Here is a 26559-nt window from a genome sequence, read left to right as displayed (position 1 = left end):
GTAAAAAGGGAGTTTTTCCTTCCCACTGTTGCCAAATGCTGCTCATAGGGGATTGTCTTATTGTTGGGTTTTCTTTGTAGGGCCTTTCCCTTCCAATATGAAGCTCCTTGAGGTGACTGTTGCTGTGATTTATATATATATATATATATATAAAATTAGATTGAAGGCTTTTGGACTCCGCTCTATTCCACATGAAACATATGATTCACTGTGCCTCATATCTGTCGCTTCACGTATCAAACTGCAAAACATGACCAGTCATTGCAGGAAACATGCCTCCTCACTGTGTCCGTTTGCACTCCATAGCTTTGAGGCACCGTTAGCCAACATGCTAACAGAGCGGCGGCAGACTGTCAGGAAGCAGTATGAAGCTCAGCAGCAGAAGAGAGCCCTGCAGGACACAACCAATCACCTCAGCTCAAGTCTGAAGGACACACCCACTCCTCCACTCAACACCATTACTTCCGTCCTAGTGCTGCCAAGTCGCGTTGGTCCCGCCCTCCACCTGGACCATTCCCAGAAACTGCAGCTACAGCAGCAGCTGCAGCAGGTATTGATGATTTCCTGTCTCAGCAACATGTTCTCCAGGTGTGTTTACCTGATGTCGTGACCATTTCGCCCTCAGCACGTGCAGCTGCTAACTCAGGTTCACCTGCTGAGTCGCCACATTGCCGCCCTGAACCATGAAGCCTCCATCACCAAGCGGTACCTGGTCAGTAAGCACTTCTCACCTGTATTACATGTACTTGAGCAGGTCAGGTGTGCAGTTACCTGGTTTTTGTGTATTCAGCTTTTTAACCAGCATCTCTGCCCTCAGGAGGAGCTGCAGCAGTTTGCCCACTATCAGGAGAAAGGTCATACCTCCAGCTGTTTCAGGGTGTGTAACCTCCAGAGGGCGCTGGACCTCCTACATGAGGTGGAGCAGAGGGAGGAGCCTCCACCTGCTCCTCCTGCTCGACCTTCCAGACGCTGGCTCCCTCAAATGATGCCTGCAATGAACAGTAAGGAGACGCTTCCTGTCAGCCATGTTTGATATTCTGTCAGCCTGCTCAGGTTCAGGTTCTGGTTCTGTTTAGGCCTTGCCTTCCCTTTGCTGCCTGCTGACACCGCCTGGCTGTTTGCCACACGACCTGTCTTCCTGTACCCAGAACTACTTCCTGTCTGCAGCCTGGACCCTGCCCTCCACAGCAAGAACCTGAGAACAGTTTACACAGCAGGAGAGGATGGGTAACACACATACATATAAACAAACACACTTCTTCATATATTATTTTTACAGATTCAGCTCTTTTGTGTATGACTTTTATTCTTCATCGATAACTGAAAATGAAACCATGTGTCCCACCATGCCTGTGTCCCCCTTCTACTGATATTTAACATTATGCTTCTGTGCAGGCTCATTGTTCTTGGTCTGAAGCACTTCGAGGGGACGTTCCATTCCGATGAGCTGATCAGTTCGTACCTGCTCTGTAAGAGTCGATGGAACTTCAGGAAACACGTCAGAGAGATGAGTGGCCCAAGAGCACCCGACAATGTCATCAAGGTGATATCACAGTGACCTCACCACTCATGACATCATCGGTGAATGTTAAATCCAAACAGAATGACTCAGGTGAAACTTTGTGGTTGTTTTCAGATGTTTGTCACGGAGCGCGTCGTCCCAACGCTGCCACTCGCGTGCAGCAGAGTCCAGCCAGTGGACCAGCACCCCCCAGTGGACAGAGACACCAACAACATGCCAAACTGGCTCAAGGTTTGAACAGCTAACTCTGATCATGATCCAGATCCACACACAGATTCATCTAGATCCAAATCCAAACCTGCTGAGACTAAAACTACTCACTCTTGGTTGTTTAAGTGGACAGTTTGAACCCATCTGAGTAAATCAGAGATGCACCTACTGCAATTTTCATGGCGGATTCTGATCTCCATTTTTCTTTAAGTGTGATCTGCTGATTTAGATTTTCTTTCTAACACTGCAACCAGTGATATAGACAAACTTTGTCTTTTGTCTGTGCTGCTGTGCATGTGTTGCTTGTGCATCAAATGGGCCAACTTGTAATTAATCAGACATTTGCGCCTGAGCAGTCATCCACCAGTCCGGGTCGAGAACCAATCAACTGGTGCATCACTTGAGTATTCTGTAAACCTGCAAGCCAATCTGAACCTCAGCTCTTCTTCATCTGATTTAGTTATGATATGAAGGATGAAGTAACACAAATGATGGCATTACCTGGCACCAGAGACTGACCAGTACCACTGCAGGACCTGTTTTCATTAGCAGGTGTTGGTCATGATAGGCTGAGTCCTCTTAAAGTGGACCAGCAAGAGTTCACTGCAGATCTGATGGGTTCGGGTTTTCTGATGGATCTCTGATGGTTCTCTCCTGCAGAACAGCCGCCAGAGCATCCAGAAGACCCGGCTGGGCACCTGTTACCCCCCCTCACTTCCCCCAGGCTGCACCCTCAGGCTCCACCCCAATTACATCAACAGGTACCGTCCCCCAGCCCGTCCCCACAGGCGCTTCTTCACTTTGGCTCATAATGAAGCTCTGCTGCCGCTCGCGAAGGCACAGGAAGAGCCGTCACTGGAGAGACCGGTGGAGAAACAGGTGGACATGCAGGTCATACCTATTCCAGGTGTCACATTATTCTCTGCCTCCTCAGCTGTGTCAGATGCCCTGCCATTGACTCCACCTCCCATCTGTGGGGTGGTCCCACTGACTGCTGTTCACCCAGGCCCCACCCACCCCACGTGTGCTGATGTCATGCAGCCCTGCCTTCCTATTGGCCAAAATATGCTGCAAACTGTGTCTGCACAGGAAAGTGCCACACCCTTTCCACTCCTCCTGCCCTTTTCCTCCTGCCCTAGCACTACAAATCCTACAATTCCCTGCTCCACTGCTATGCTGAAGCCAGACTACATCGTCCTCCAGATGGTGAGGACTCCTCCCACCTCCTCTGAAGATGCTTTGGGGCATCATGTCCATGGGCCAATCAGAGACCAGCAGGAAGCGGCCTTTTCTGAGCATGAGAGCCAATTGGAGCAGCTGAAGCTGGAGGAAGAGGAGAGTATGGTCTCTGTGTCAACACTGAGCCCAACGTCATGTACAGAAGAGGAGGAGGAGAGGCCGGAGAAAGAGAAGGAACAGAGACAGGAAGAGGAGGAGGAAAAATGGAATGTTACTAGTGTCAGTTTGAATGGAGGAGAAAACACTGGTCGAGAGCAGGAGCAGAGTAGAGATGGAGGCGGAGGAGGAGAAGGAGAAGGAGAGGAAGGAGGTGGAGCAGGTGAGGGTGAGCAGGGTGGCGAGGAAGAGGAGGCGAGACAGAGAGAGGAGGGGGGAGGTGAAAGAGACAACAGCGGAGAGAAGGATAAGGATGAAGATCAGGACCGGCAGGGAGATGAGGAGGAGGAGGAGGATTTTGATGACCTCACACAGGATGAAGATGAGGAGGAAGTGATGTCGTCAGCGTCGGAGGAGTCGGTGCTGTCGGTTCCAGAGTTACAGGTGAACAGAATGAAAGTTTCCACCTTAAACTCTTGATGTTGGGGGTTGGCACTTATTGCCGAGTTGCGTTTGATGATGATCCTCATTGGTCTTAATCTGTTTATACTCTGACACAAAGAGAAAAGCAGAGTGATGATCAAACTGTTAAATATGAGGAAACCAGTTTCTCAGATGCTGCATTTAAACTTTGGTTCTCTAAAGAGAGACTGAAGATCTGAATGATCCAAACACCGATGTTCCTATGTTCTCATGTCTGAGGCAGAAACTTAATCTGAATAGAAAACATTCTTTAAATATCTCCAGCTGAGAAGCTTAGTAAAAATTCCGCGCCATAATTCAGGTCCTGACACCATGAACAGCTGCTGAGGTGATTCTCACAGAGGAGTGTTGGAGAAATCAGCTGTTTCCATCCTGTTCATCAGAGAGGTCACATTAGAAGCTGAATCCATGAAGGGAGATCAGGAAAATTTTAAAGTTTATTGTCATGTGCACAGTAAAGAAGCACCTTTGTTTGCTGTCCACAACAGATGACAAACAAAAGGTCCACATATAAAATAGACAATTATAAAATACAATTATACAATTATAAGAACAATAAAAACAGCATATAAAAATCTGAGCTGCAATAAGATATGTACATATTTATGCGGTTCTCTATGCTTCATCAGCTGTATGTACAGTAGACAGCAGTGAGTGTCCACATTATGTGCAAACTGAGAAATGTAGACAGTTGAATACAGTTAAGGTAGATAAACGTTAAAAACACCTGTCAGGTATTTAGGAGTCTAATGGTAGTGTGAACAGTCTGTGTTGAGGTAGATAGAATCCTTCAGGATGGGGGCAGCTATCCTGTGGACTCTGGGTGGTTCTAGCTGCTCTGCAGAGAGAGCAGTGGAGTGGCAATGATCTTTTCAGCAGTCTTCACCACTCTCTGCAGGCCTTTATGAGCAGAGAATTGGAGCTCAGCTTGTGCTGTGACTCGGCTGGTGAATACACACCTCAGACTAACACACTATAACAGGGCCATGAGAACATCTGGACCCCCCGCAGGTTCACTGGTTAGAATAAAACCAGCAGACACATGGAGATGATCAGAGGCTGATGGGAAGAACTCAGAGAAATTATGTCTGAAGAAACTCCACTGAACCCAAAGCTGCTTCTGCTGGCTTTGAATCCAGGAGGACAGGATTAGACATGAAAGCTCAGTTTGATTTACATTAGGGCTGCAACGATTCCTCGAGTAACTCGAATAATTTGATTATAAAAAATCCTTGAGCAAATTTGCTTCGATGCTTTGTTTAAACTCTGCAGCGCTCAGGTGTCTCCATGTAAGTGGACCGTTTCACCCATAGACATACGTCTATCAGCACCATTAAGTTCTCCATTGTTGTCGTCTTCTTCTTTTTGTGGATTTAATGGCGGTAGACAAACCAGCTTAGAGCTGCATTACCACCACCTGCTGGACTGGAGTGTGTATCAGGAGTTTAAAAAACCCTCAGATTCGAAAAAGTTCTCCGTTGCTGTGACGGATGAGTGGATCATTGCTGACATGTTTTTCCGCCTCCACCGCTCTCTGCCGTGTTTGTGTGTTGTCCTCGCTGTGCTGAGAATTTCAGCTGTTATTCTTTTCTCTACTTCAGCTCCCAGAATGGATCGCTATATAACCACAGTTTGTTAGTGAGCGCTGCTATTAGCACTAGTGATCATTCGGGACCAGAAGGACCCCTTCCCTGTCAAAAATATTTCTTATAATTTAATCCCTGATTAGTGACTAAATATAGACCTGCAGGACAAACGTATTTAGGAGAATGCTTGTGAACACAAAGCCTTACAACATTACGCTCTTACAGCTCTCAACATAAACACTGATAGCAGCAGTCAGCTGTTTTACGTACAGTCTGTCTGCGCAAAGAGGCAGAGCTGTTATAGAGACGGTGAGCTTAGATGGAGTGAAAGTAAATGTTTTTTTAGCGTCCAAAAGGAGACCCCCCCCCCCCCCCAACCACTATTAAAGATTTGCTGGGAAACAGCTGGAGGTCCTTCATCAACCACCTGATCATCAAGTGAAGAAAAGAGAACTTTGTAGCTGCTCCATCCACCCTGTTTGTTTCACACAGGGAAAAACTGCAGTACGGAAGTTAAAATATGCAGATGAACTGTTAATACAAAAAAAAGTATTTCTTAGCTGATTACTTGAGTAATCCATGGAATAATAGACAGAGTACTCGACTACTAAAATAATCGATAGCTGCAGCCTAATTTACAAATGAATGAAGACCAAAACTCAGCTCAGCTTTATTTATAAAGCAGTTTAAAATCAATGCCATTGGCCAAAGTGCTGTACACAAGTAAAAACAAGTTTAAAATGCAAACAACAAAATGCATTAAAAACATACACACAGAAGGAAGTGTTAACCCTTGTGCCTGCCTCAAATTTTGCACCCTCTGGACACCTTTGTGGAAGAAGTGATGAATAATTAAATCATCATACAGCCGTGATCAAAATGATCAAATATTCAGTCATTTATTCAATTATTTAGTCAATTATTTGAATTACAGTGATCCCTCACCTATGGTGGGGATTATGTTCCAGAGACCTCTGTGACAGGTGAAAATCATTATACAGTGACGCCACAATAAGTGAACCGCGATATAGCGAGGGACGACTGTATTGCATTATTTGTTACAAAAAAATTAGATGGAAAATTATTAGATTTTGATACTTAAAAAAAAAATTCATGCCATAAGCTGTGAAAAAGCCAAAATGATCACCAAATCAAAAAATGTGCACAAATGCCAGAAGAGGCCATAAGAGTTAAAACAAATAAAAAACTAAAGGACTAGCTGTTTTGGGGAGATTTTTATGAATGATTTGGATTTTCAGGAGCCCGACCAGGATGTCAGTAACTGCTGTATAAGTCTGTTCTGGATTTTACAGGAAGTCCAATAATGTGTAAAAACTGCTGTTTGTTTTTGTGTCAGTCAGCATGTTTTCATTGCGAGGAGCCATTTCTTTTTGTTTTAGAAAATTAAAATATTGTGGGAAAGATAAGTTATGCAGATGATGTGCAGAAGGTTTGGTTAACCTCTGACCTTTTGACTCTTAGGAGACCATGAAGCAGCTGACATGGCTGGCGGCAGAGCGGCGGCTCTGTGCAGACGGTGACTCTGAGGAGGATCACTCTCCAACCTCTCCTGGCTCTCAGGAGGAGGAGGAGGAGGAAGAGGAGGAGGGGCCAAAAGGAGAGGAGTCAGGGGAGGGCCGGAGCAGCAAGGCAGGGTTAGACGAGGAGACGCCATCCGGAGAGCAGACGCCCCGAGGAGGAGGGGGGAGGTGTCCTGGACGAGGAAGAGGTCTGTGTCTGGATGTCATTTAAAAGTGAACCCTCTCTGTCTGTGACTCAACACTTCCTGTTTCTGCCTGAGTTGGTGGAGCAACATTCATGCTGTCGATCTCTTTAGCCTCAATATTGCTACCAGCAGTGGCACACATACCAGCAATCTTATTGTGAGGGGCAATTTGCATGTATGGATCCAGCATTGTAAAAACTTTGGTCTTGTACAAGCTTTGATGCGCATAGCCTCAAACTCCCTCTTCAAACCGTCTCTTATAGATAGAGCCTTTCTTACCTTGTCTAGAAAAGGCAGAAAATGTGTGGGGGACCTCTTTGTAGATGGGACATTCGTTCCTTTTGACCATTTGTAGTGGAATTTGACTTACCAAACTCACATTTTTTCAGATATCTACAGGTCCGGGATTTTGTCTGTGCTCGGTTTCCTACATTTCCTTTAAGACCAGAGGCTTGGCCTCCTGATGAATGTCTGATACTCAAATCCGGGCGGTCGGGTGTTGTGTCCCAGCTGTATACTGTCATTCAAGCCATAAAATGGCTTTAAAAAGCCATTTAAAAATGCAATGGGAGTAGGACCTAAACATAGAACTGACAGATGAAATCTGGCCAAGGGCTATACATAAAATATACACATCATCTATCTCTGTTAGACACAGATTAACACAATTTAAGGTCTTTAATTGCCTGCACCTCACTAGGACCAAACTGGCCAGAATGGATCCTACTGTCGATCCAAACTGCATTCGCTGTCACCGAGCGCCCGCCTCTTTGGCTCGTGTGTTTTGGTCATTTCCCAGAATAGGCACATTCTGGTCAGAGATCTTCAATGCATTTACATATATTTGCAAAGAGAAGATTGATCTAGACCCTATCACTGCTATATTTGGGGTAGTGCATTCTCATAGTAGGATCTCAGAAAGCCAATCCAATTGATAGCATTCTTTACATTATTAGCACGTCAATTAATTCTTAGTAATTGGAAAGCCCCCACACTCCCAAAACATTCACGTTGGGTGCGTGACATTATGTCATTCCTCCAGCTTGAAGCAATAAGAAGTACAGTCCAAAATCCAGCTGAAAGGTTTCAGACGATATGGCAGCCGTTACTACGACAAAATATCTGATGCAAAATCCTTGGAGTAGAATTAAAGTGTCCTCATCGCTGCCCTGCTTTTTCTTTTTTTTTTTTCCTTTTCAACCTTTCTGATGTTTGTCCTTTTAGTAATTCATTAGACACGCCTTATGGTGGAAATGAGGAGGGTGAGACTTTGTTATAGGAGGTCCAGTTTGACAGTAATGAAGCTGTGAAAGGAGGACATATGTGGACTTGCTGTTTTGCTTTTTTGTTGTTCTTTTATTAAAACAATAATAACAAAAAAATCTAATATTTTTAATATTTTAATATTGTTATTGTTATTATTATGTTTTGCTTTTCCAAAACAGGAAGTCTGTGTCCTTGGAGATTTCTGTATGTAAAAATTCATTTAAAGTTAAGCAGAAAAACATGTCTAATGCAAAAGAAAATGTTTGCATTACTGATTCAAAGCAATAAACTGTCTTTGAAATCATTAAAAAAAAAACGCTTCCTGTTTCTTATTTCCTGTCATCTCCGCAGGGCGAAGCCAACCTCATCGCGGCCTCAGGAGGAGCCGTCAGGAGCGCCACAGTAAAGATGCCACCAAACTGCTGCTGCTTTATGATGAAAACATCTTGGACAACGACCCACACCGAGAGAGCAAAGACATGGCATTTGCACAGAGTTACCTCAGCCGGGTGAGCGATAAGTGTTCAGGGATCAGACGGTGCTCAGCATCCCCCTCTCGCTGAGCTCCCATGTTTAGACCTGTGGTGCTTTTCAGCTGTGACATCAACATTTGTTTCTGTGCTGATTAACGAGGAAACATTAGCAAAAATTCTGTCCGCGTCTATCACAAGAATCACTGCTTGTAGCGACTTCGATTCCTAATTATAGCCGCTGCTGGCTGAGTTGGTTTTGCATTGTGACGCGTCTCCAATAAGCCACGACAAGTTCCATTAGAATTTTGTGTATTTATTTTAAAACATAAACAAATACATCTTTGTGAAATAACGTTCAAAATGACGGTGGTTAGGACTGACGGTCAACAGAAAGTTTGCCCAAAAAACCCCTCACCCAACAACCTGTCGGCTACGCCTGAATCAGATAAATAACATAAGACCACACCCCTAAGCAATCACCTGAGGTGTAGAAAAAATCTGAACACCTGTGCCACCAAAACATATAAACATTCACTTAGGCTCCTACACTGCTCCTCCTACTGGATTGGTCAGATTAGTGAAACTTGCACACAATGATCAAGAATCAATCAAGAATCAAGAATGCCTTTATTAGTCCCACAAATGGGGAAATTGCAGTTAACAGAACATCCATCCAAAACAAAAACATAACACAGACAGGGGGGACAGATGTCTGAGGTCATGCAACCGTTTCACAACGGCGCTACCTTTAGCAGAGAGACAGAAAGAGATACACTGGGATAGTTAGGTTCAAAAAATCATCTCATACTGTGTTCATAAAGAACACCTTACGAGGTTCCAAAAAACACCTCAGCAAAAAGCATATTGCACATATAAAGCCGGGATAGCAGTATGGTGGGTAGGGTCAGGGTCAGGAGGGGATGCAGACGGAGACGAGAGGGTGGGGGCATTGTGGAGCCCAGATGCCAGCTCCCAGCCAAACAGTTCGCTGATAGTGATGGAAGTTCATCAGCGGCCTTGGTACACCAGATCCAGCTTCACAAATCACAGAGAGGGCTGAGGGGGATAGCGGCCTTCACACATAGCTCTGGAGAGATATGATTGCCAGCCAAGGCCGGCTAGGGAGCCGAATTCTGATAATGCAGATGTTGTTTTGGAACAGGCTGCTTGTTTTTTCAACAGCCTTCAGTCTCACTGGGAAACCATTCAATAAATCCAATAATCCAAATTCATTAGTTACCGTCCTCGCTGTGCAGAACCGTACCTTATCTCCAGATCGAACCCCTCTCACCTGCTACTCCCCAAGTCTACGGCTCAGGTTCATCAGGCTTTGAGTCTGAGTCTGTACCATTCTGGTCAGCCCATCCACCTGGGTCGGCAGCCTCTGCAAATGTCGAACTGCCGTCCAGGTTTTCTTGATTTCTCGGTAAATCAGGTATCCTCCAAGCCCAAACAGAAAAGATACCGCTACCAGATAGCCAAATATGTAAGCGTCTTCCACCTCGAGGGCCGAGAAGCACACAGGTCTCCACGAGCTCCAAGAGTCGATGACGTATCCAACCGTCACCTAATAGGTCTGTGCTCGCAGTCACATTTGTGGTTTTACACGACAAACCTGTGAGGTCGTCACAAAAATGGTTAATAATAGAATAGAATAGAATGCCTTTATTGTAATTATACAGGATGTACAATGAGACTGGAGGTCCACTCCTGTTCAGTGCCATGCAATAGAAAGTCAATCTCTCTAAAATAAACATAAAAATATAATAATCTAATATAATCTAAAAATATACAGAAAATGGTAAATGGACTAGTTCTTATATAGCGCTTTTCTACTCAATCAGAGCACTCAAAGCACTTATACAACACGTTTACATTTACCCATGCACACCCATTCGTACAAGCACTTCCATATTAACTAAGCTAAGTGCTTTAAATATCTACCATTCACACACATTCACACTCCGACAGTTGCGTCGGAGAGCAACTTGGGGTTAAGTATCTTGCCCAAGGATACATTGGCATGTAGCCTGGAGTATCCAGGAATCGAACCACTGACCTTCCGATCAGTAGGTGACCTGCTCTACCTACTGAGCTACAGCCACCCGCTGTAGCTATAAAATGTATAAAAAATATATATACGTTATAAAAATATAATCATGAAGATGGTGAATGAATACTGGATATTACACAATATAGGAGTGACAGATATTGTTCAGTATGAATGATATAATATTGCACAGAGATGTGGGTGTTGCACAGTTACAGTGGGTGAGTGTGTGAGTTCAGGGTGGTGATTGCTCTGGTGAAGAAACTGTTCCTGAGTCAGTTTGTTCTGGCTTTGATGCTCCTGTAGCTCCTGCCAGAGGGCAGCAGGTCAAACAGGTCAAAGCCAGGGTGTGAGCTGTCCTTGATGATGTTCCTGGATCTGCTGATGCAGCGGGAGGTGTAGATGTCCATCAGGGAGGGGAGAGGGCAGCCAACGATTCTCTGTGCTGTCTTGACTACCCTCTGAAGCCTCCCCCTGTCTGCCTCAGTGCAGCTGCCGTACCATACTGTGATACAGTACGTCAGCAGGCTCTCAGTGGATGAGCCGTAGAAGGTCAGCAGCAGGTTTGAGTCCAAGTTGTTCTTCCCGAGGACCCTCAGGAAGTGAAGTCGCTGCTGAGCCTTCTTGATAACAGCTGTGATGTTATCTGACCAAGAAAGAACAGCAGAGAGGAGGACACCAAGAAACCTGAAGGTGTGGACCCTCTCCACAGGCTCGTCATTGATGTAGAGGGGGGCTGGGTCAGTCCTGTGCTTCCTGAAGTCAATGTAGTCTAGACTTTGCCATCAAAAGAGGAAACTGCTAACAGTCGATATTTACATGGATTATTTTTAAGCTCATGATTTTACTCCTGTGTGTGTCAACAGGTGCGTGAGGCACTGCAGGGCGTACCTGGGCAGGTGGAGGAGTTTGTGTCTCTGCTGAACGAGTTCGAGCAGGTGGGAGATGGACAGGAAGTGATCCTGCTGTTCAGGAAGCTGTGCTGCATCCTGGGAAATCGCACAGACCTCCTCAGAGACTTCGCTGCATTTCTGCATCCTGAGCAGGCGCTGCTGTGCGGACTGGTGAGCAGCTCAGGTGTTAAAGTGGTCTTCATGATCAGACTCTTACTGGTTTACCTGTTGATAACATATAACTGATCTTAGGTACTGCCCAGGTGTTTATTAATCTTCTTTATAAAGTCTCCAAGTGATTAAATCAAAAAATAAGAATTTTTCCTTCAAGTTTGACTAAATGCATGTAGGGAGTTATTCACAAAGATGCACAGCCAATCACAGAGCTCCTCAGGAGAGAACCTGTTAGGAGAAGGATGAAGAGAATGAGAGGAGAAAACAGCTGAAGGCTCAACGCTCTGGGACTTATTATCTCATTCATAAAGCATGGTTTATCTTTGGAGGTTCATCACTGAAGTCTGATGTGAAAGCACACTGACAGAAATGAACAGACAGATCGGTCCTATTGATCATATTCATTTTTTTAAATTTGTCGATCAATTCGATCATGCAGGAAAGTATTCCACCTTAAAGTTGCTGATAGCTGCCAGCAGGACATGGAGTGATGAAGATGAGGCTGACACTCAGGATGTAGTCATGTAGCCAGAACTTTGAGGGTCAAATATAAATCATCTGGTGGCGCTCAGTCTGACGTGATGGCCTCCTACAGGATCGGTCAGATTATAGTGAAACTTGCCTCCAGTGATTCCCTAAAGCAGGGGTGCCCACACATTTTCAGCTTGTGAGCTACTAGCAAAGCTAGCGTGGTTAAATGCGCGTGCGTAGAGTGGTAACGAAACGGATGGATGATAGTTTATCATCCATCTACTTCTTTTAATGCCGTGCGATCTACATTTTTTCCCCAACTCCACTGGGGGTTCCGTGCGATCTACCAGCACTCCTCTTGTGAACAACCAGTAGATCGCGATCGACGTATTGGGCACCCCTGCCCTAAAGGGTCTTCACCCAGACTGTGCTCAAGGTCAAGGTCACATTGGTCATTTTACAGGCAGTAACCTTTGAGTGGTGATGAATTATGAGCTTCTGTCATTGATTTACTAGTGTTTTTTGTCTCACCCCCATCTCATCCTCTCCTCGTCACCTCGCATCTTAGTCCCTCCCACCAGAGATGTAAAGGGAGGATATGATGAGGAGTCACCAAAATGAAACTTTGTCACATCAGAGCCTCATTTTAAAGAGATATTGCTCAAATCGGATGTTTGCCAGCAGCTGCTTCCTAAACAGTTCAGTATGCTGTTTCTGATGTCAGGTGTGACAGCGCTCAGGTTTTAAACTCACAGTGTGGAGTCATGTGACAGGTGTCATTTTTTTTTTTTTTAATCCCACACATGAAGACCACAAAGTTTGATCATCTTGAATAAAAAGGTTGTTTAGAGAGTCCTCCTTCCCTGTATTGGCTTTTCCAGCTTTGACCACACCTCTTTCTAGCTGAAGATAAAACCACTTCTAAAGGATACACCTGATAATCCTCCATTACAGCTCTTTCTGTAGCCTCTGCTCTTCTCCTGATGCATTTAGGAGCTGAAAGCTCCGTCAACATGGAGCACTGACTCTGATTTCAGGTCACAGCAGGAGGACGGAGGTATGAGGAAAGCCTTCTGTCTCGTCCTGTCAGACTTTCTGAGGTTCTCCTCAGCTGGGACTCTTGAATGTGTTCAGGCCGATTCGGGTGTTTTCCCAGGATTTCTGTTAACGGCTAACAGTTGACAGTGTTAATGTTTTGTGTTTCTGCAGTTCGAGGAGCAGCAGGCATTTGAGCGTAGCCGCCGTTTCCTGCGACAGCTGGAGATCAGTTTTGGAGACAATCCATCACATTACCAGAAGATCATCAAGGCTCTACAGATCGGCCCAGACCTCAGTCCCACCAGCATCCAAGAGGTATAGTCCTCAATCCCATTTAACCAGACAGTTGGCTCCAGGTGTAACTAACTTTTACTACAGCAACAGGTGACTCCAGATATATCATAACCTGGACCACAGTGACAGGTGACTTCAGGTTAATCTACCCTGAATTACAGCAACAAGTGACTCCAGTTGTATTCAATTCAGTTCAGTTTTATTTATATAGCACCAAATCACAACAAACAGTCGCCTCAAGGCGCTTTTGTCCTCTACACAGCACCGAGTCTGCATTAGTTAAAATCACAAATGACCTACTAATGGCAGCTGACCATACTCATTCTTCTCGACCTTAGTGCGGCTTTCGACACTATTTCCCATTCAGTCCTCCTTCACAGATTAGCTTCACTAGGTTTTACAGGTATTCCTTTTCTTTGGTTTCAGTCATACCTTTCTGGTTGCACCCAAAACGTTCAGCTCAACACTGCCAAAGTCATCCATCACCCCAGTCTCCTCCGGTGTTCCTCAGGGTTCTGTCCTTGGTCCTCTTCTCTTTGTTATCTACTTACTACCATTAGGACATATTTTTAGGAAATACGGTATCCATTTTCATTGTTATGCCGATGACACCCACCTCTGTGTCTCTTCTAAACCAAATGCTCTTCTCCCCCCGCCCTCCCTTTCTGACTGTCTTTCTGAAATAATGGTTTTCTGACAATCTTCTCAAATTGAATAATGATAAAATGGAAATCCTGCTGATTGGTGCCAAATCTACCCTTACAAAATCCAATTACTTTACACTCACCATTGATAATTTCACTGTCCCCATTTCCTCCCAAATTAAGAGTCTGGGTGTCATCCTCGATAGCACTCTTTCTTTTGAGGCTCACGTCAAAAACCTCACTCGGTCTGCTTATTTTCACTTACGTAACATTAATCGCCTCCGTCCCTCTCTTACACCTGCCAGTACTGCAACTCTTGTCCACGCTCTTGTCACTTCTCGATTGGATTACTGCAATTCACTTCTCGCTGGTCTACCACTCAAACTTCTCCGTAAACTCCAGATGGTTCAAAACTCTGCTGCACGTATCATTACCCGAACCTCCTCTACTCAACACATCACTCCCATCCTTCAGGACCTACATTGGCTTCCAATAGACTACCATATAAAATACAAGATTCTTCTTCTCACCTTCAGATCTCTCCATAAGACCCTCAGTTTGATCTACTATGTTGATCAATTATTAAATGATTTACTAGCAGGGACTTGGAAGAGAGAGACCTTTAATAATCCACATTTAACTGTTTTATTCTTTGGTGCAATTGAGAAGCTATATTATTTTTTCTTTTTGAATTTTTATGCTTAAATAGTTTTTTGCTGATTTTAGCTTTGTTTTTTAGTGGTCTGGGAGCAGGCACCGACTCTATGGGGATGGGGTTTTGGGAGGATGGCAGGGGGAGAGATGCTGCAGAGAGGCGTGTAAGACTGCAGCTCTGCTTTCTCAATTCTGTATCTAACCTGTACTAATGTAACATCACTTGTTTCATGGTTTTCAGCTGAAAGCTCAGATGTCTATGCTGCTGAAAGGCCACACCCATCTACAAGCTGAATTCTGGGTTTTTTTTGATGAGCTCCGCCCACCTCCTGCCTGCCCTGGACAGTTTGAAGAAGCCCATTGGCTGGAGGATGGAGGTGGTGGGTTGGAAGGTGGAGAGGGCTGTGGCCAAGAGTCAGGAGGTGGGACCAGTGGCGGCTTTGAGGAAGTGACGCTGCCAGAACTTGAAGAGGAAGAGGAGGGACATAAAATCCAACCAATGGCGAGCCGGCGCCAGAGGAGGAAGATGGACACTCACAGAAACTACAAGGTCTGAAGGGGTCAAAAACCTACCTGCTCTGGGGTTACTTCTTTTTCTTTGACCTTAAAGGTCAATGTAAGGTCATGGAAAAAAAACAAACCACAGCGCTCCAAAATCCGACTCTTCTTCTGTTTTTAGAAATCTGGATCTGTTACAAGTCAAGGGCCGTTTCTCAAACCTCAAGTACGCGAGTACGAACTTGCGTACTTGACAAGTACAAACTTCCCAAATACGGGGGGTTATTTCTCAATTGGAACACCAGTGTACTTGATGACATCGCAGCTCAGCTCCAGTGTTTCTGTCGCCTTCCAGCTTAAATTTACTGACTGCTTGGTTTTAAAAACTTCATCTCTGAATAAAAACATGTATACACAGCTTTGCTGCTTACTTTACAAAAACCGGTCAAATATTAAAATTATATTATTTTTATTCCAGAACACTTCCACCACTTACAGACATTTGTTTAGAATACAGTCAAAAAAAAATTAACACTTTAAAACATATAATTTGATCGTTTGTGGAGCAGGCCTGTCATCAGTCTTCACGATCTCCATGAACAGCATCAGCATGCCAATGCGATGTTCCCATTCCCGGTGAAAAGGCTATCATGTTCCTTCCTGAGTAAAATATTTTTAATATCAGTTTTATTGATTTGCACAGGAACAAATGAAACGCTGAAATAAACCAAACATCAGCCGTTAGAGATAATCAGAGTGTATTATATCTGTGTTTAACTTCCACTCAGCAGTGAAAACCAGCGGGAGTTCTGAAAACGATGTGCCGGCAGTCTGGCGTTCTCCCCGTGTATAGCGACTGCCGTTCGGCCGGCGAGCGGACAGCTGCTGTTAGAGCAGCGGAACGGACATCTCTGAAAACGTCGGAGCACATTTGAATTCAAGCAATATCTTGATAAAGTGTGGAGATATTTGATGTTTACACGTCTACATTCTCGCCTGAAAACACCTTAAAAATCTGTTTTGTGTCACAGAAGCGGTAAAATTTCAAAATTTACTCACAGTTTTAGCAGCTCTATTCCGCCATTACTGGTTTTGAGTTTTGTTCGAAATGCATTCTGGGATACTAAGCTGCATCAAGTCCACACAAGTCACCACTATGGTCACCACCGATGCAGACTCGATAAAAGGGGCGGAGCGAGAACACATCCGGGTATTTTGAGCGAACTTGCCTTTATGCATACTTAGGTTTGGAACAGTACTTGGGCTGAGCGTGATGACGTTTCACAAGTTCACGAGTACAGAAGTCTGCACAAGAACGCATATTGAGAAATGGCCAAGATCCTTTAAAAGTCAGGATCCAGCAGAAAGGTTGTTTCTGCTGAAATCCAGTCCCTTTTGAAATAAACAGCTTTGCTTTCAGGCCTGTGATTGGTCAGATTTATACGGTTTGCCTTTTCAGGTCTGTGATTGGGCCAATAAAGACTGGTCCTGCCTCTGTCATGATGCAAAGATCCGTAAACACAAGAGGAAAGGATGCTCTCGTTGTCACGGCAACAAGGTGTGTCTGCATGTTTGACCCGGTGTGAAACGAGTAGAAAGGATTACGCTTCTCAGGAACATACGTCTTACCTGTTCATCTCTCCTCTAGACCTCAGGGGCTGTGTCCAGAGCCATGAAGAGTCTGGACCCCCTCTACGCTCAGATAAGTACCGCCCACAATGAACCAGGTGACAAAGACCTGGACCTAAAGGGGGGTGACGACAGTCCCCAGCCAGGTGTGTCACATTATCCCCTGTTAGTGGTATAACAGATAAGTGTGTGTTTGCTTTTAATAACTTTTTCTGTGTTTGCAGATCAGAGTGGTGCATCATGGGAAGTCCCATTTCCACTGACTGACACGAAGGAGGAGGAAGAAGAGGAAGAGGAGGAGGAAGAAGAGGAGGAGAGAAAGAAGGCACAGAGCTCAGCAGTGAAGAGGAGCAGGAGAGAGGAGGTGCTACAGCCTCTACCTGTGACCCCCACCATCACTTCTGCCTGCACCTCCGTCACCTCTACTTCCTTCTCTGTAGCTCCGCCCTACACTACAGCCTCCAACACATCTGTCTGCACCACCTCTTCGTTCTCCTGCGCTCGTCCTCGGCCAGCTCCTCCTCCTCCTGACCTCCCCGTCTGTGCCAAAAACATTTCTCTGACAGCCAGCGGGGAGAAAGTGATCCTGTGGACCAGGTACCACCTCCACCTGACACCCCCCCCCCCAACCCTTCTTTTTGTGCCTCCCTCTTTTTTCCTCACTGAATGAAGTGACCCTGAATATCTAAGCTGTTCAAATCCTCTAAATACTAAGGAAAGGAGCTTCAGTACTTCCTTTATTACCTCCTTTAACAGAGGAGACACTGGAAGAGTGGAGAAAATGGCATCCCATTGTTCATGGAGCCAACCATCAGATGGGGGCAAATTAGCCTTGAGTACATCAGATCAGTGACACACTGATATCAGGGTAAACTGATAGAAACTGCTGGGACTGTGTGAGATCGTGAGGCCTGAGCCTCAGGTTGAGCTCAGGATTTATACGTTATTACAAACTGAGGTGTGATTGTGGGTCTTTCAGCAGTTGTGTGTTGTGACAAGCGCACACAAACGCAGGGAAAATAGTTGCATTTTGACAGGTTAGAATTGGGTTCTAACTTTAGTAATATGAAAGTCTGTTTTTCATTGGTTGTCCTCGCTTGTATGACCTCCATGAAGGAACACAGAGAACTACTTTGTAGTCCATCTTCTGGACTTTGGATGTCTGCTGTGTTGAACTACAGGGTCTTATTGTTCAGGAGTCTAAGAGGAGATTCTCTGAGCACCAAACTTCTCTTTTCTCAAGTCCTTAAATTCCTCTTCATACCTTTCCTTGACCTCAATGGAAAGTTGGTTAGGAAAAGGGGGTAGGAGGCACCTTTCAAAGGTATTGAGGTCTCACTGCTTGTTTTTCAGAGAAGCAGACCGTGTCATCTTGAAGACGTGTCAGCAGGATGGAGCCAATCAGAACACATTTCAGGCCATTTCCTGTCTGCTTGGCAACAAGACTCCCAGCGAGGTGATTGGCTGTTCAGTGTTCTGCTGACCCAATTGGTCGGTCTGCCAAACTCTGCACTAACTTCCTCTTGTGTCTTCAGGTGTCTCGCAGGTTTCGGGATTTGATGCATTTGTTTCGAACGGCAGCACGTCAGACCAGCTCAGAGGATGAAGCCCCGCCCACTGAGCCAGCAGCAGCCAATGAGACAGAACACTGAGATTAACAAATTGGAAGACCTGCAGGCTGTTATCTAAAGAGCTGCTTGATAACAGGGATGCTTTTATTTAGAAAGGACTCACAAAACACTGATGTGTTCACCTTAAGAACAAAAATCTGTAAATATGAACATTCAGATTATTTAATGTTATGTTTTTTTTTTAAATCAATAAAACAATTTTCTAATAGTCTGCTGTCGTGGATTTCATCAGACTTCTAAACCATCAGGTGTGCTCACAAATTACAGCCACACCCACATTTCTCAATACAAGGAAATGGGTTCTTGAAGATGGATCCTGGTGCAACAGATAAAATTTCAAATGGAGATAAAAGCATTAAAATGACGCTTCTTTTCCACTGCTACCTACTCAGCTTGGCTTGATTACTCAGTTTTTAGGGTTTTCCATTAGTTGGTAGTATCCGGTACCAGCTGAAAATGTGACATCTCAGAGTGCATGCCACTCGCCAAGCAGTGATGTCATGAGAGCGACTCCTTCACAAGAATCAAACCCACTGTTTTTGAATCCGAAAACGATGGAAATGGTTAAACAAAAATCTACGCATATGGTTTTGCGCTTGGGGGCTGATTACAGAATCCAGAGGAAGCTAGATGGAGACACCGTTTGTGTTGCATAGAAATGATGCTGCAGGACGTTCGGGCTGCCGTGCTGAGGCAGTACTCAATTGTAAAGGAAAGCAAACAAAACAGAGTAGGTATTAACGGAAATGAGGCATTAGTGAGTTTGAGGGTGCCAGTTTAGCTCAAGGGTTAAGCAGATGTTCATATGCCATTTGGCTAAAATACAGTGGCTTAAGCTGACCTGTGTGCCTTTCCCCATTCTTTCTGCCTCTAACCTGTCTACTCTCCCCCCCCCCTAAATTGCTGCCACTTGTCCTATTTCACAAGCTTTCATTCCAGTTTAATTAATCAAAGACCCAGACAAAGTTTTCATTCTTTTGAAAGCCTGACTCTTAGTCTTGTCCATCCTAATTGGGAAAATCAAAAACCTGTTTTATTTGTTATTATCTATCGTCCACCTGGTCCTTACTCAGAGTTTCTGTCTGATTTCTCAGACTTTTTATCTGATTTAGTGCTCAGTTCAGATAAAATCATTATAGTGGGTGATTTTAACATCCATGTAGATGCTGAGAATGACAGCCTCAACACTGCATTTAATCTATTACTAGATTCAATTGGCTTCTCTCAAAATGTAAAGGAGCCCACCCACCACTTTAATCATACTCTGGATCTTGTCCTGACATATGGCATAGAAACTGAAGACTTAACAGTATTCCCTGAAAGCCCCCTCCTGTCTGATCATTTCTTAGTAACATTTACATTTACTTTAATGGATTACACAGCAGTGGGGAATAAGTTTTATTACAGTAGAAGTCTTTCTGAAAGTGCTGTAACTAAGTTTAAGGATCTAATTCCTTCATTGTTATGCTCTTCAGTGCCAACACAGTACAGAGCAGCTACCTAAACTCTGCTCCCAGTGAGGTCGATTATCTCGTCAATAGTTTTACATCCTCACTGCGTATAACTTTGGATACTGTGGCTCCTCTGAAAAGGAAAGCTTCAAATCAGAAGTGCCTGACTCCGTGGTATAATTCACAAACGCACAGCTTAAAGCAGATAACCCGAAAGCTGGAGAGGGAATGGCGTCTCACTAAATTAGAAGATGCTCATTTTAGCCTGGAAAGGACTCGAGGAGATATGGCTGATGTCTGAAACCGCAGTCCTGATTGCAGTGCTGCACCCTTGAAATGCACTGACAGACTTCACTTGAGCATACCGGCAAAACAGACAAGAAGCTTTTTAGTTATTTCAGATTCTAAATTCAACATTTTTTAGTTCGCAAGTGAAATTTTTGAGATTGTGAGATTTTTACAGCTTGGAAAAGGGAAGCATTAACTGAGTATGTTTTCAATGGTGGGAAAAACTGGAGCTCCATAATGGAGTGGTTTACACATTTGCCTGACAAGCAAAATGGTCTTGCTTTGGTCCTGGAAGGAGACACAAATCCCTCAGGGGTTGCATCAGGAAGGACATCTGGTGTAAAAATCTACCAAACAGAAATGTGGAGATACCTGCTGCGGTGACCCCCTGTGAATAAGGCAGCAGCTGAAATCAGCTTTAAGGCAGCAAGTCTGGCTTTATTCAAAGTCACCAAGTGGGTTTCATACAGATGTGTCACTGTGGGCAGAGCAACAGTTTGCACCTGATCACACAACAGGAAACATCTGGACTATAGTAACTTTAATGCCCCCCCCCCAAAACAAAACAAAACAAAACAAACAAACAAAAAAAAACATTCAGTTCTACAGTGATGTCACACTGTCTCATCAACAACACAGTAATCAATAACGTGCAGCTGACTGTAAAGTGGGATCAGACCTGAGGACAAAAGATCACATTTTATATTTTATTACAAACATTCAGAAAAATCTTATGAGATTAAAATTAAAAAATTTATTTGAAAATATTTTTTGTCTGCAGGTCAAAGGTCAGAGGTTTCCTCTGACATGTTTCATGTTTCCTGTCATGGCTGCATTCATGTTGCATTCATCTGAATATCACGCCCTTCTCCTCCTAGACCAGCGCTGATGCACCATCACAAGAAGACAACAGAAGCTTTGATACTGAAGTCTGACCGGAGCCTCACCTGCAGCAGGTGTGTGCAGGTAAAGCTTCCTGTTCACAAAATAAAACCTGATTCAGGTTCTTTGTAAAACTCTGAGATAAAAAGTTTATGGGGATGTTCCTACTGAGGAAAAAGTTGGAACCTTTATCATTTTCTCTTTTCTCTTTCTGCGTGCGACCTAAAACTTCATCAGATCTTCACACAAGTCCCGAAAGCATTTAAAGAGAATCCCATCAGACCTGCTCCTTTTTTAAAGGTATGCGAACCTTTGCTTCCAGAACCTGCTGTGGCCTCTTTGTGCAGCAGTAACATCAGCTAAACTAAACTGCTGATGAACATCATCTCTGAGGACTTTGAGCCTCATGTCTGGGGTGTTGGTGGTTTCCTCACATGAACATTTCAGATGGATTACAGTCTGCACTTTGACTTGGGTCGTCGTTCTTCTTGAATGTTCTTTGGTAGAACAGTTTGTAAGCTGAGGGTCTTGCTGCATGAGTCACTTTCTCCTTAGATTCAGTCTAGTGACTGACACAAAGGAGGAGGAAGAAGAGGAGACTTTCCGCCAGAATCTGCTTCATTATTCCATCAGTGATGGCGAGCTGTTCACAGCCAGATACAGCAAAGCAGACCCAAACCATGACACCTCCACCACCACAGATGCCTGTGGACTGCAGGAACCTTTTCATAGTTCTAATAACTCTCCACTATTTTTGATTCCTGCTTACCTCCTAATTCAGGGCTGGTGCTGATTGGTGCACCAACATCGCCTGCCATATTCAAAATAAAACCTGTAGAAAGTAGAGAAGCTTCTGGAACCTCCAGCACCAACAACTCCTTTTCTGAAGTCCACACACTTCACATCTGTTCATGTGTTGTGAAAATCAGACTTTGATAGACCCCTGATCTTTAAATTTTAGATTTGAACTTTATCGTCACGGAGGTGTTATTTTAATGGTATTTATGTAACTGTGTTCTCTTTAAATGCTTTTAGGACTTTTGGGAAAACCTGATGATGTTTTAGGTTGTATGGGTGCAACAGACTTCTTTCTTCCTGTAGCTGTACTGTAGGTGGAGGTGGAGCAGCAATGCCTGACAGGTAGGGGTGGGGTCAACCCTGTGCTCTCTCTCCAGTTTCTGGATCGACGCCATCATCGAGCTCTGAAACAGGAAGAAGAAACAGAACAAAAATGAGGAAGATTTCAAAGAGCAGCGAGCTGCTGGGTTTCCAGGACGAAGTTCATGAGTCACATGAAAAAAAATCATCTGCTAAATGAGCTAACTAGTCTACATTAGCTTAGCATCAGTCTCCAAGGAAACCAGAAAAAAACATAAATAATGAACAGAAACAGCCCGAGAGATGGACTGGTTCTTTTCAAAGATTTTTAGCTCCACAGTTCAGCTTCCTGCAGACTCAAGCTAAGAGAACAGGAAGTTCTCACCCATACAGTCCTCTGGGTCCTGCTGCTGGCTCTGATGGTTCTCTGCTGCAGGAAGTTCTTCCTCCATGTGAGCATCTGCCTCTGATTGATTAGAAGAGACGCTCTGACACCTTCTCGGAGGTGGGAGGGGCTCTGAGCACACTGTGTTCATTGGCTGTTTTGCGGTGGGCATACTGACGTCACTCCAGGATGGACCAATAGGAGAGGAAGCTGCTGCTGACACGTCTGTTCCAAAGGAAACGGTAAGTTATGAAAAGTCAGTGGACAACCACCTCCAGCACAGACCATCTGACTGCTCCACACCAAGTTCAGTTTGAAACAACGCAGACTGAGCTCCACCTGAGCTGCCAGTTTAACAGGCTGCTGCTAAAAACTCAAAGATATCAGCAGCTGATGGCTAGTGATGGTCGGATGAGGCCCCCTGAATGTGTTGACTCTTTCAGGTCAACTGATTCGCCAAAAGCCTGATCACACCAAGCTCCGTTTAACGGCTCATTTAGGAGTGCTGACACCTGCTGGACATTTGATGTACAGCAGTCCTGCTCTTCTGTTACATGTTGACTGGCGCATCTTTTAGCATAATTATGCAATTATATCAAAATCTCCATTTGATGTATTGTAAAACCAGATGAAATAAATCTATGCTGATTGTGGTATAAGTATTGTATAGAGACAGTGTGTGGTGTGTTTGTGGATCAACAGTTACAGGAAGTCTCTGGAGCTTGAAAAAGGCGACTGGACTTCTTTTTGTTTCTTGAAGACGTTTCACCTCTCATCCGAAAGGCTTCTTCAGTTCTCAACCAAATGGTGGAGAGACCCAGGTATTTAAACCCCTGTGGGCGTAGTCCCCTGGAGGTGGTTATGACCCTCTATTGTTTATGTGCGTAAACACATGTGCCCAGGTGTGAAGGGGGCGTGGGTCATTTCAATCAGTGGTTTCAGTTGAAACCAATTTAGGACTCCGCTCCATTGTTTCCTGTGGCCTATTGAGGTCACTGGAACAAAGGTGTGAATGGGGGTTGAGACGTCTGGGAAGGGAGCTCAGGACAGCACTGTAAGCGGGGGAAAGTTGGTGACGTAATCCACCTCCTCTGTTCAATGATGGTTGTTCACAGTGGACATAGATGCTTCTTTCACTCCTCTTTCAAACCATCTGTTTTCCCTGTCCAAAATGTGAACATTGGCATCCTCAAAGGAGTGCCCTTTTTCCTTCAGATGCAGATGTACTGCTGAATCTTGTCCTGTCGAGGTGGCTCTTCTATGTTGTGCCATTCGTTTGTGAAGAGGCTGTTTGGTTTCACCAATGTAGAGGTCCGAGCACTCTTCACTGCACTGAACAGCATACACTACATCGCTGATCTTGTGTTTGGCGCGTTTGTCCTTGGGATGAACCAGTTTTTGTCTTAGGGTGTGACTTGGTTTGAAGTATACTGAGATGTCATGCTTGGAGAAAATTCTTCTGAGTTTCTCTGACAAGCCCGACACATATGGGATGACAATGTTGTTCCTCTTGTCCTTCCTATTCTCTGTAGTTTGTGTTTGGCCTTCATTCCTGTGCATCTTAGCTGATTTGATGAAGGCCCAGTTGGGGTAACCGCATGTTTTGAGGGCTTTCTTAATGTGTGTGTGTTCCTTATGCTTCCCTTCTGCCTTAGAGGGAACACTTTCCGCACGGTGTTGTAGGGTCCTGATCACCCCAAGTTTGTGTTCCAGAGGGTGGTGGGAGTCAAAGAGGAGATACTGGTCTGTGTGTGTGGGCTTCCGGTAAACTTCAATGTTGAGGCTTCCATCTTCCCACAGGGGTTTAAATACCTGGGTCTCTCCACCATTTGGTTGAGAACTGAAGAAGCCTTTCGGATGAGAGGTGAAACGTCTTCAAGAAACAAAAAGAAGTCCAGTCGCCTTTTTCAAGCTCCAGAGACTACTATGACCTGGATGACTGAGAATCTACACAGACAGTTACAGGAAGCTTGGGTAGAGGTGGGGTGCTTTATTAATTTTTATTCACAAATTTAAAAAGAAGACAGCTTTGGTGCTCAGGTGACTCCTTCTTTTTGGTATAACTTCCACAGCCTTAGAAAACACTCTCACAGAGGATTGAAAAAGCAGGGGGCTGAAACTAAAGTTCTTGCGTGTACAGGTGAGGCTCCAGGTGCTTCTGATTATGCCGCTATAACAGCGGATCAGACTCAGATCACCCAGAACACTTCCTCTATTTCTCACGTCTTTTTCAGCAACTCGAATCAGATAACGAAGCAGTCATGTGATTTCAGAAAACGGGGCCTCGTTTGGCTTTTGTCACGTGCTATTCTGAAAAACCATATGGGCCTCGAAACAGGCTTCATTTGGACACGCCCCCTTTTGCTCGGCACAGGCCTCGGGGCTTCAGTACAAGACCTAACATCACTACCGATGGCATCAAATGAAAACAGTTGTAATTAACATTTCCATCGTTCCATTATATGTCGATGGTTTGTATGAATGGGCGGATGGTCCGTCGCTGTGAATTATGGGACGGCATTTTCACCTCTCCTTCCATAAGGATGGTCCCAGTGACTCCTCTGCTAAAGGAGGCAGTAAAGGAAGCACTAAAGCTCTTTTCCTTAGTGTTTGGAGACTTGGAACAGCTGATTATGGAAACTTGCAGATACTCCCGGGTCACCTCTCAGTAAGGCCCCTTCCTCAGAGAAACGGAAGCAGCCTGAGTTTCAGACCAGGAACTCAGAGACGCTCCTTTCCGCTTCGGTTATATCAGCCAGTCAGCTCAGCTCCATCTCGTGGGCACCTCTCACTTAAAACAGGCCGCAAGTTTAACACAGGTGTCCCAGAACTGTTTTAATCGTCACTCACTTCACCTCTGTACAGGGGAGGTTTATCATACTTCTCACCTGTCCAGGTGAATCCCGCCCTCCCCTAGAGTGTGCTGGGTAGCCCTGCAGCCTCTGATGACCTCATCAGAGTGAAACGCTTTAATCAGATGTTAAAAAACACGCAGACTGTCAAACTTTATTTAAACAGAGATCACTGACCGTACGTCCGTGCGCAGAACTTCCTGAATGGTCTTAGGCGCAGCAGGCAGGACCGCCCCCTCACAGGTACAGACTCCATGAAGAAAACTTTACTTGTTTCGTGTGTGAGCAGCGAGAACGAGTCGATCCTGCAGGAACATACACTGTGTTCAGAAGCTCCTTCAACCCGAGACAACAAAAACACTGCCGTCGACCTGCGCACAGGTCGACCTGCGCCTTCAAAATAAAAGCCTGCGTGCAGCGAAAATGAAGTCAAAAAGACACTTAAGATTAAACCTGAATGATTGTGATTATCGTGATACACTGAAACAGATCAGGGCCCTGCATTACAAAGCAAGCGCAACAAATCCAGGTATCTTTTGTCTGGATTCATTTGTCCTGGCTGCTTAAATTAACCCAGGGCGCATTCACATCAAAGTGGGAGCAGCATCTTCCCAAAAGAAGGAGCGTTCATGGATCATATGACTTTTCTTCCACAGAAAGTGATCCCTATGCCACCTACTCCTGAGAAATTGTCAAAAGGCAGCACATGGCGTGGTGGTAAGCACTCACAGCTAAAAGGTCTGGGTTTGAATCCACCTTGGCCCGGGCCTCTCTGTGTGGAGTTTGCATGTTTCCTCTGGGTACCCCAGTTTCCTCTCACAGTCCAAAGACATGCAGTTATGGTGGTGATTCTAAATTGGCCATAGGTGTGAATGTGAGTGTGAATGGTTGTCTGTCTCTCTGAGTGCAACCTGTACAGGTGTACCCTGCCTCTTGCCCTATGACAGCTGGGATAGGCTCCAGACACCTCCCCGTGACCCTGAACAGGATAAGTGGAAGAAGATGGATGGATATCAAATTAAAATC

General features: G+C 44.8%; 1 protein-coding gene across 1 annotated transcript in view; it reads left to right on the top strand.

Annotated features, from left to right (window-relative positions):
* Positions 1 to 18739, top strand: part of gon4lb (gon-4 like b) — a 38490-nt gene extending 19751 nt beyond the window's left edge. The window contains exons 14-30 of the mRNA XM_030750225.1: positions 307 to 550; positions 626 to 712; positions 818 to 1001; positions 1077 to 1227; positions 1396 to 1543; positions 1637 to 1753; positions 2393 to 3511; positions 6619 to 6865; positions 8480 to 8637; positions 11518 to 11715; positions 13399 to 13542; positions 15061 to 15369; positions 16777 to 16875; positions 16966 to 17092; positions 17171 to 17543; positions 18300 to 18402; positions 18482 to 18739. Coding sequence (XP_030606085.1) covers positions 307 to 550; positions 626 to 712; positions 818 to 1001; positions 1077 to 1227; positions 1396 to 1543; positions 1637 to 1753; positions 2393 to 3511; positions 6619 to 6865; positions 8480 to 8637; positions 11518 to 11715; positions 13399 to 13542; positions 15061 to 15369; positions 16777 to 16875; positions 16966 to 17092; positions 17171 to 17543; positions 18300 to 18402; positions 18482 to 18598 — 3925 coding nt within the window. The 3' untranslated portion in view covers positions 18599 to 18739. The remainder of the gene's footprint in view (positions 1 to 306; positions 551 to 625; positions 713 to 817; positions 1002 to 1076; positions 1228 to 1395; positions 1544 to 1636; positions 1754 to 2392; positions 3512 to 6618; positions 6866 to 8479; positions 8638 to 11517; positions 11716 to 13398; positions 13543 to 15060; positions 15370 to 16776; positions 16876 to 16965; positions 17093 to 17170; positions 17544 to 18299; positions 18403 to 18481) is intronic.
* Positions 18740 to 26559: the final 7820 nt, after the last annotated feature.

Source organism: Archocentrus centrarchus, chromosome 16 (assembly GCF_007364275.1).
Source record: "Archocentrus centrarchus isolate MPI-CPG fArcCen1 chromosome 16, fArcCen1, whole genome shotgun sequence".
In the NCBI taxonomy this organism is placed as follows: domain Eukaryota; kingdom Metazoa; phylum Chordata; class Actinopteri; order Cichliformes; family Cichlidae; genus Archocentrus; species Archocentrus centrarchus.
Note: the sequence above shows the minus strand (reverse complement) of the source record. Positions and strands in the feature narration are given on the sequence as shown.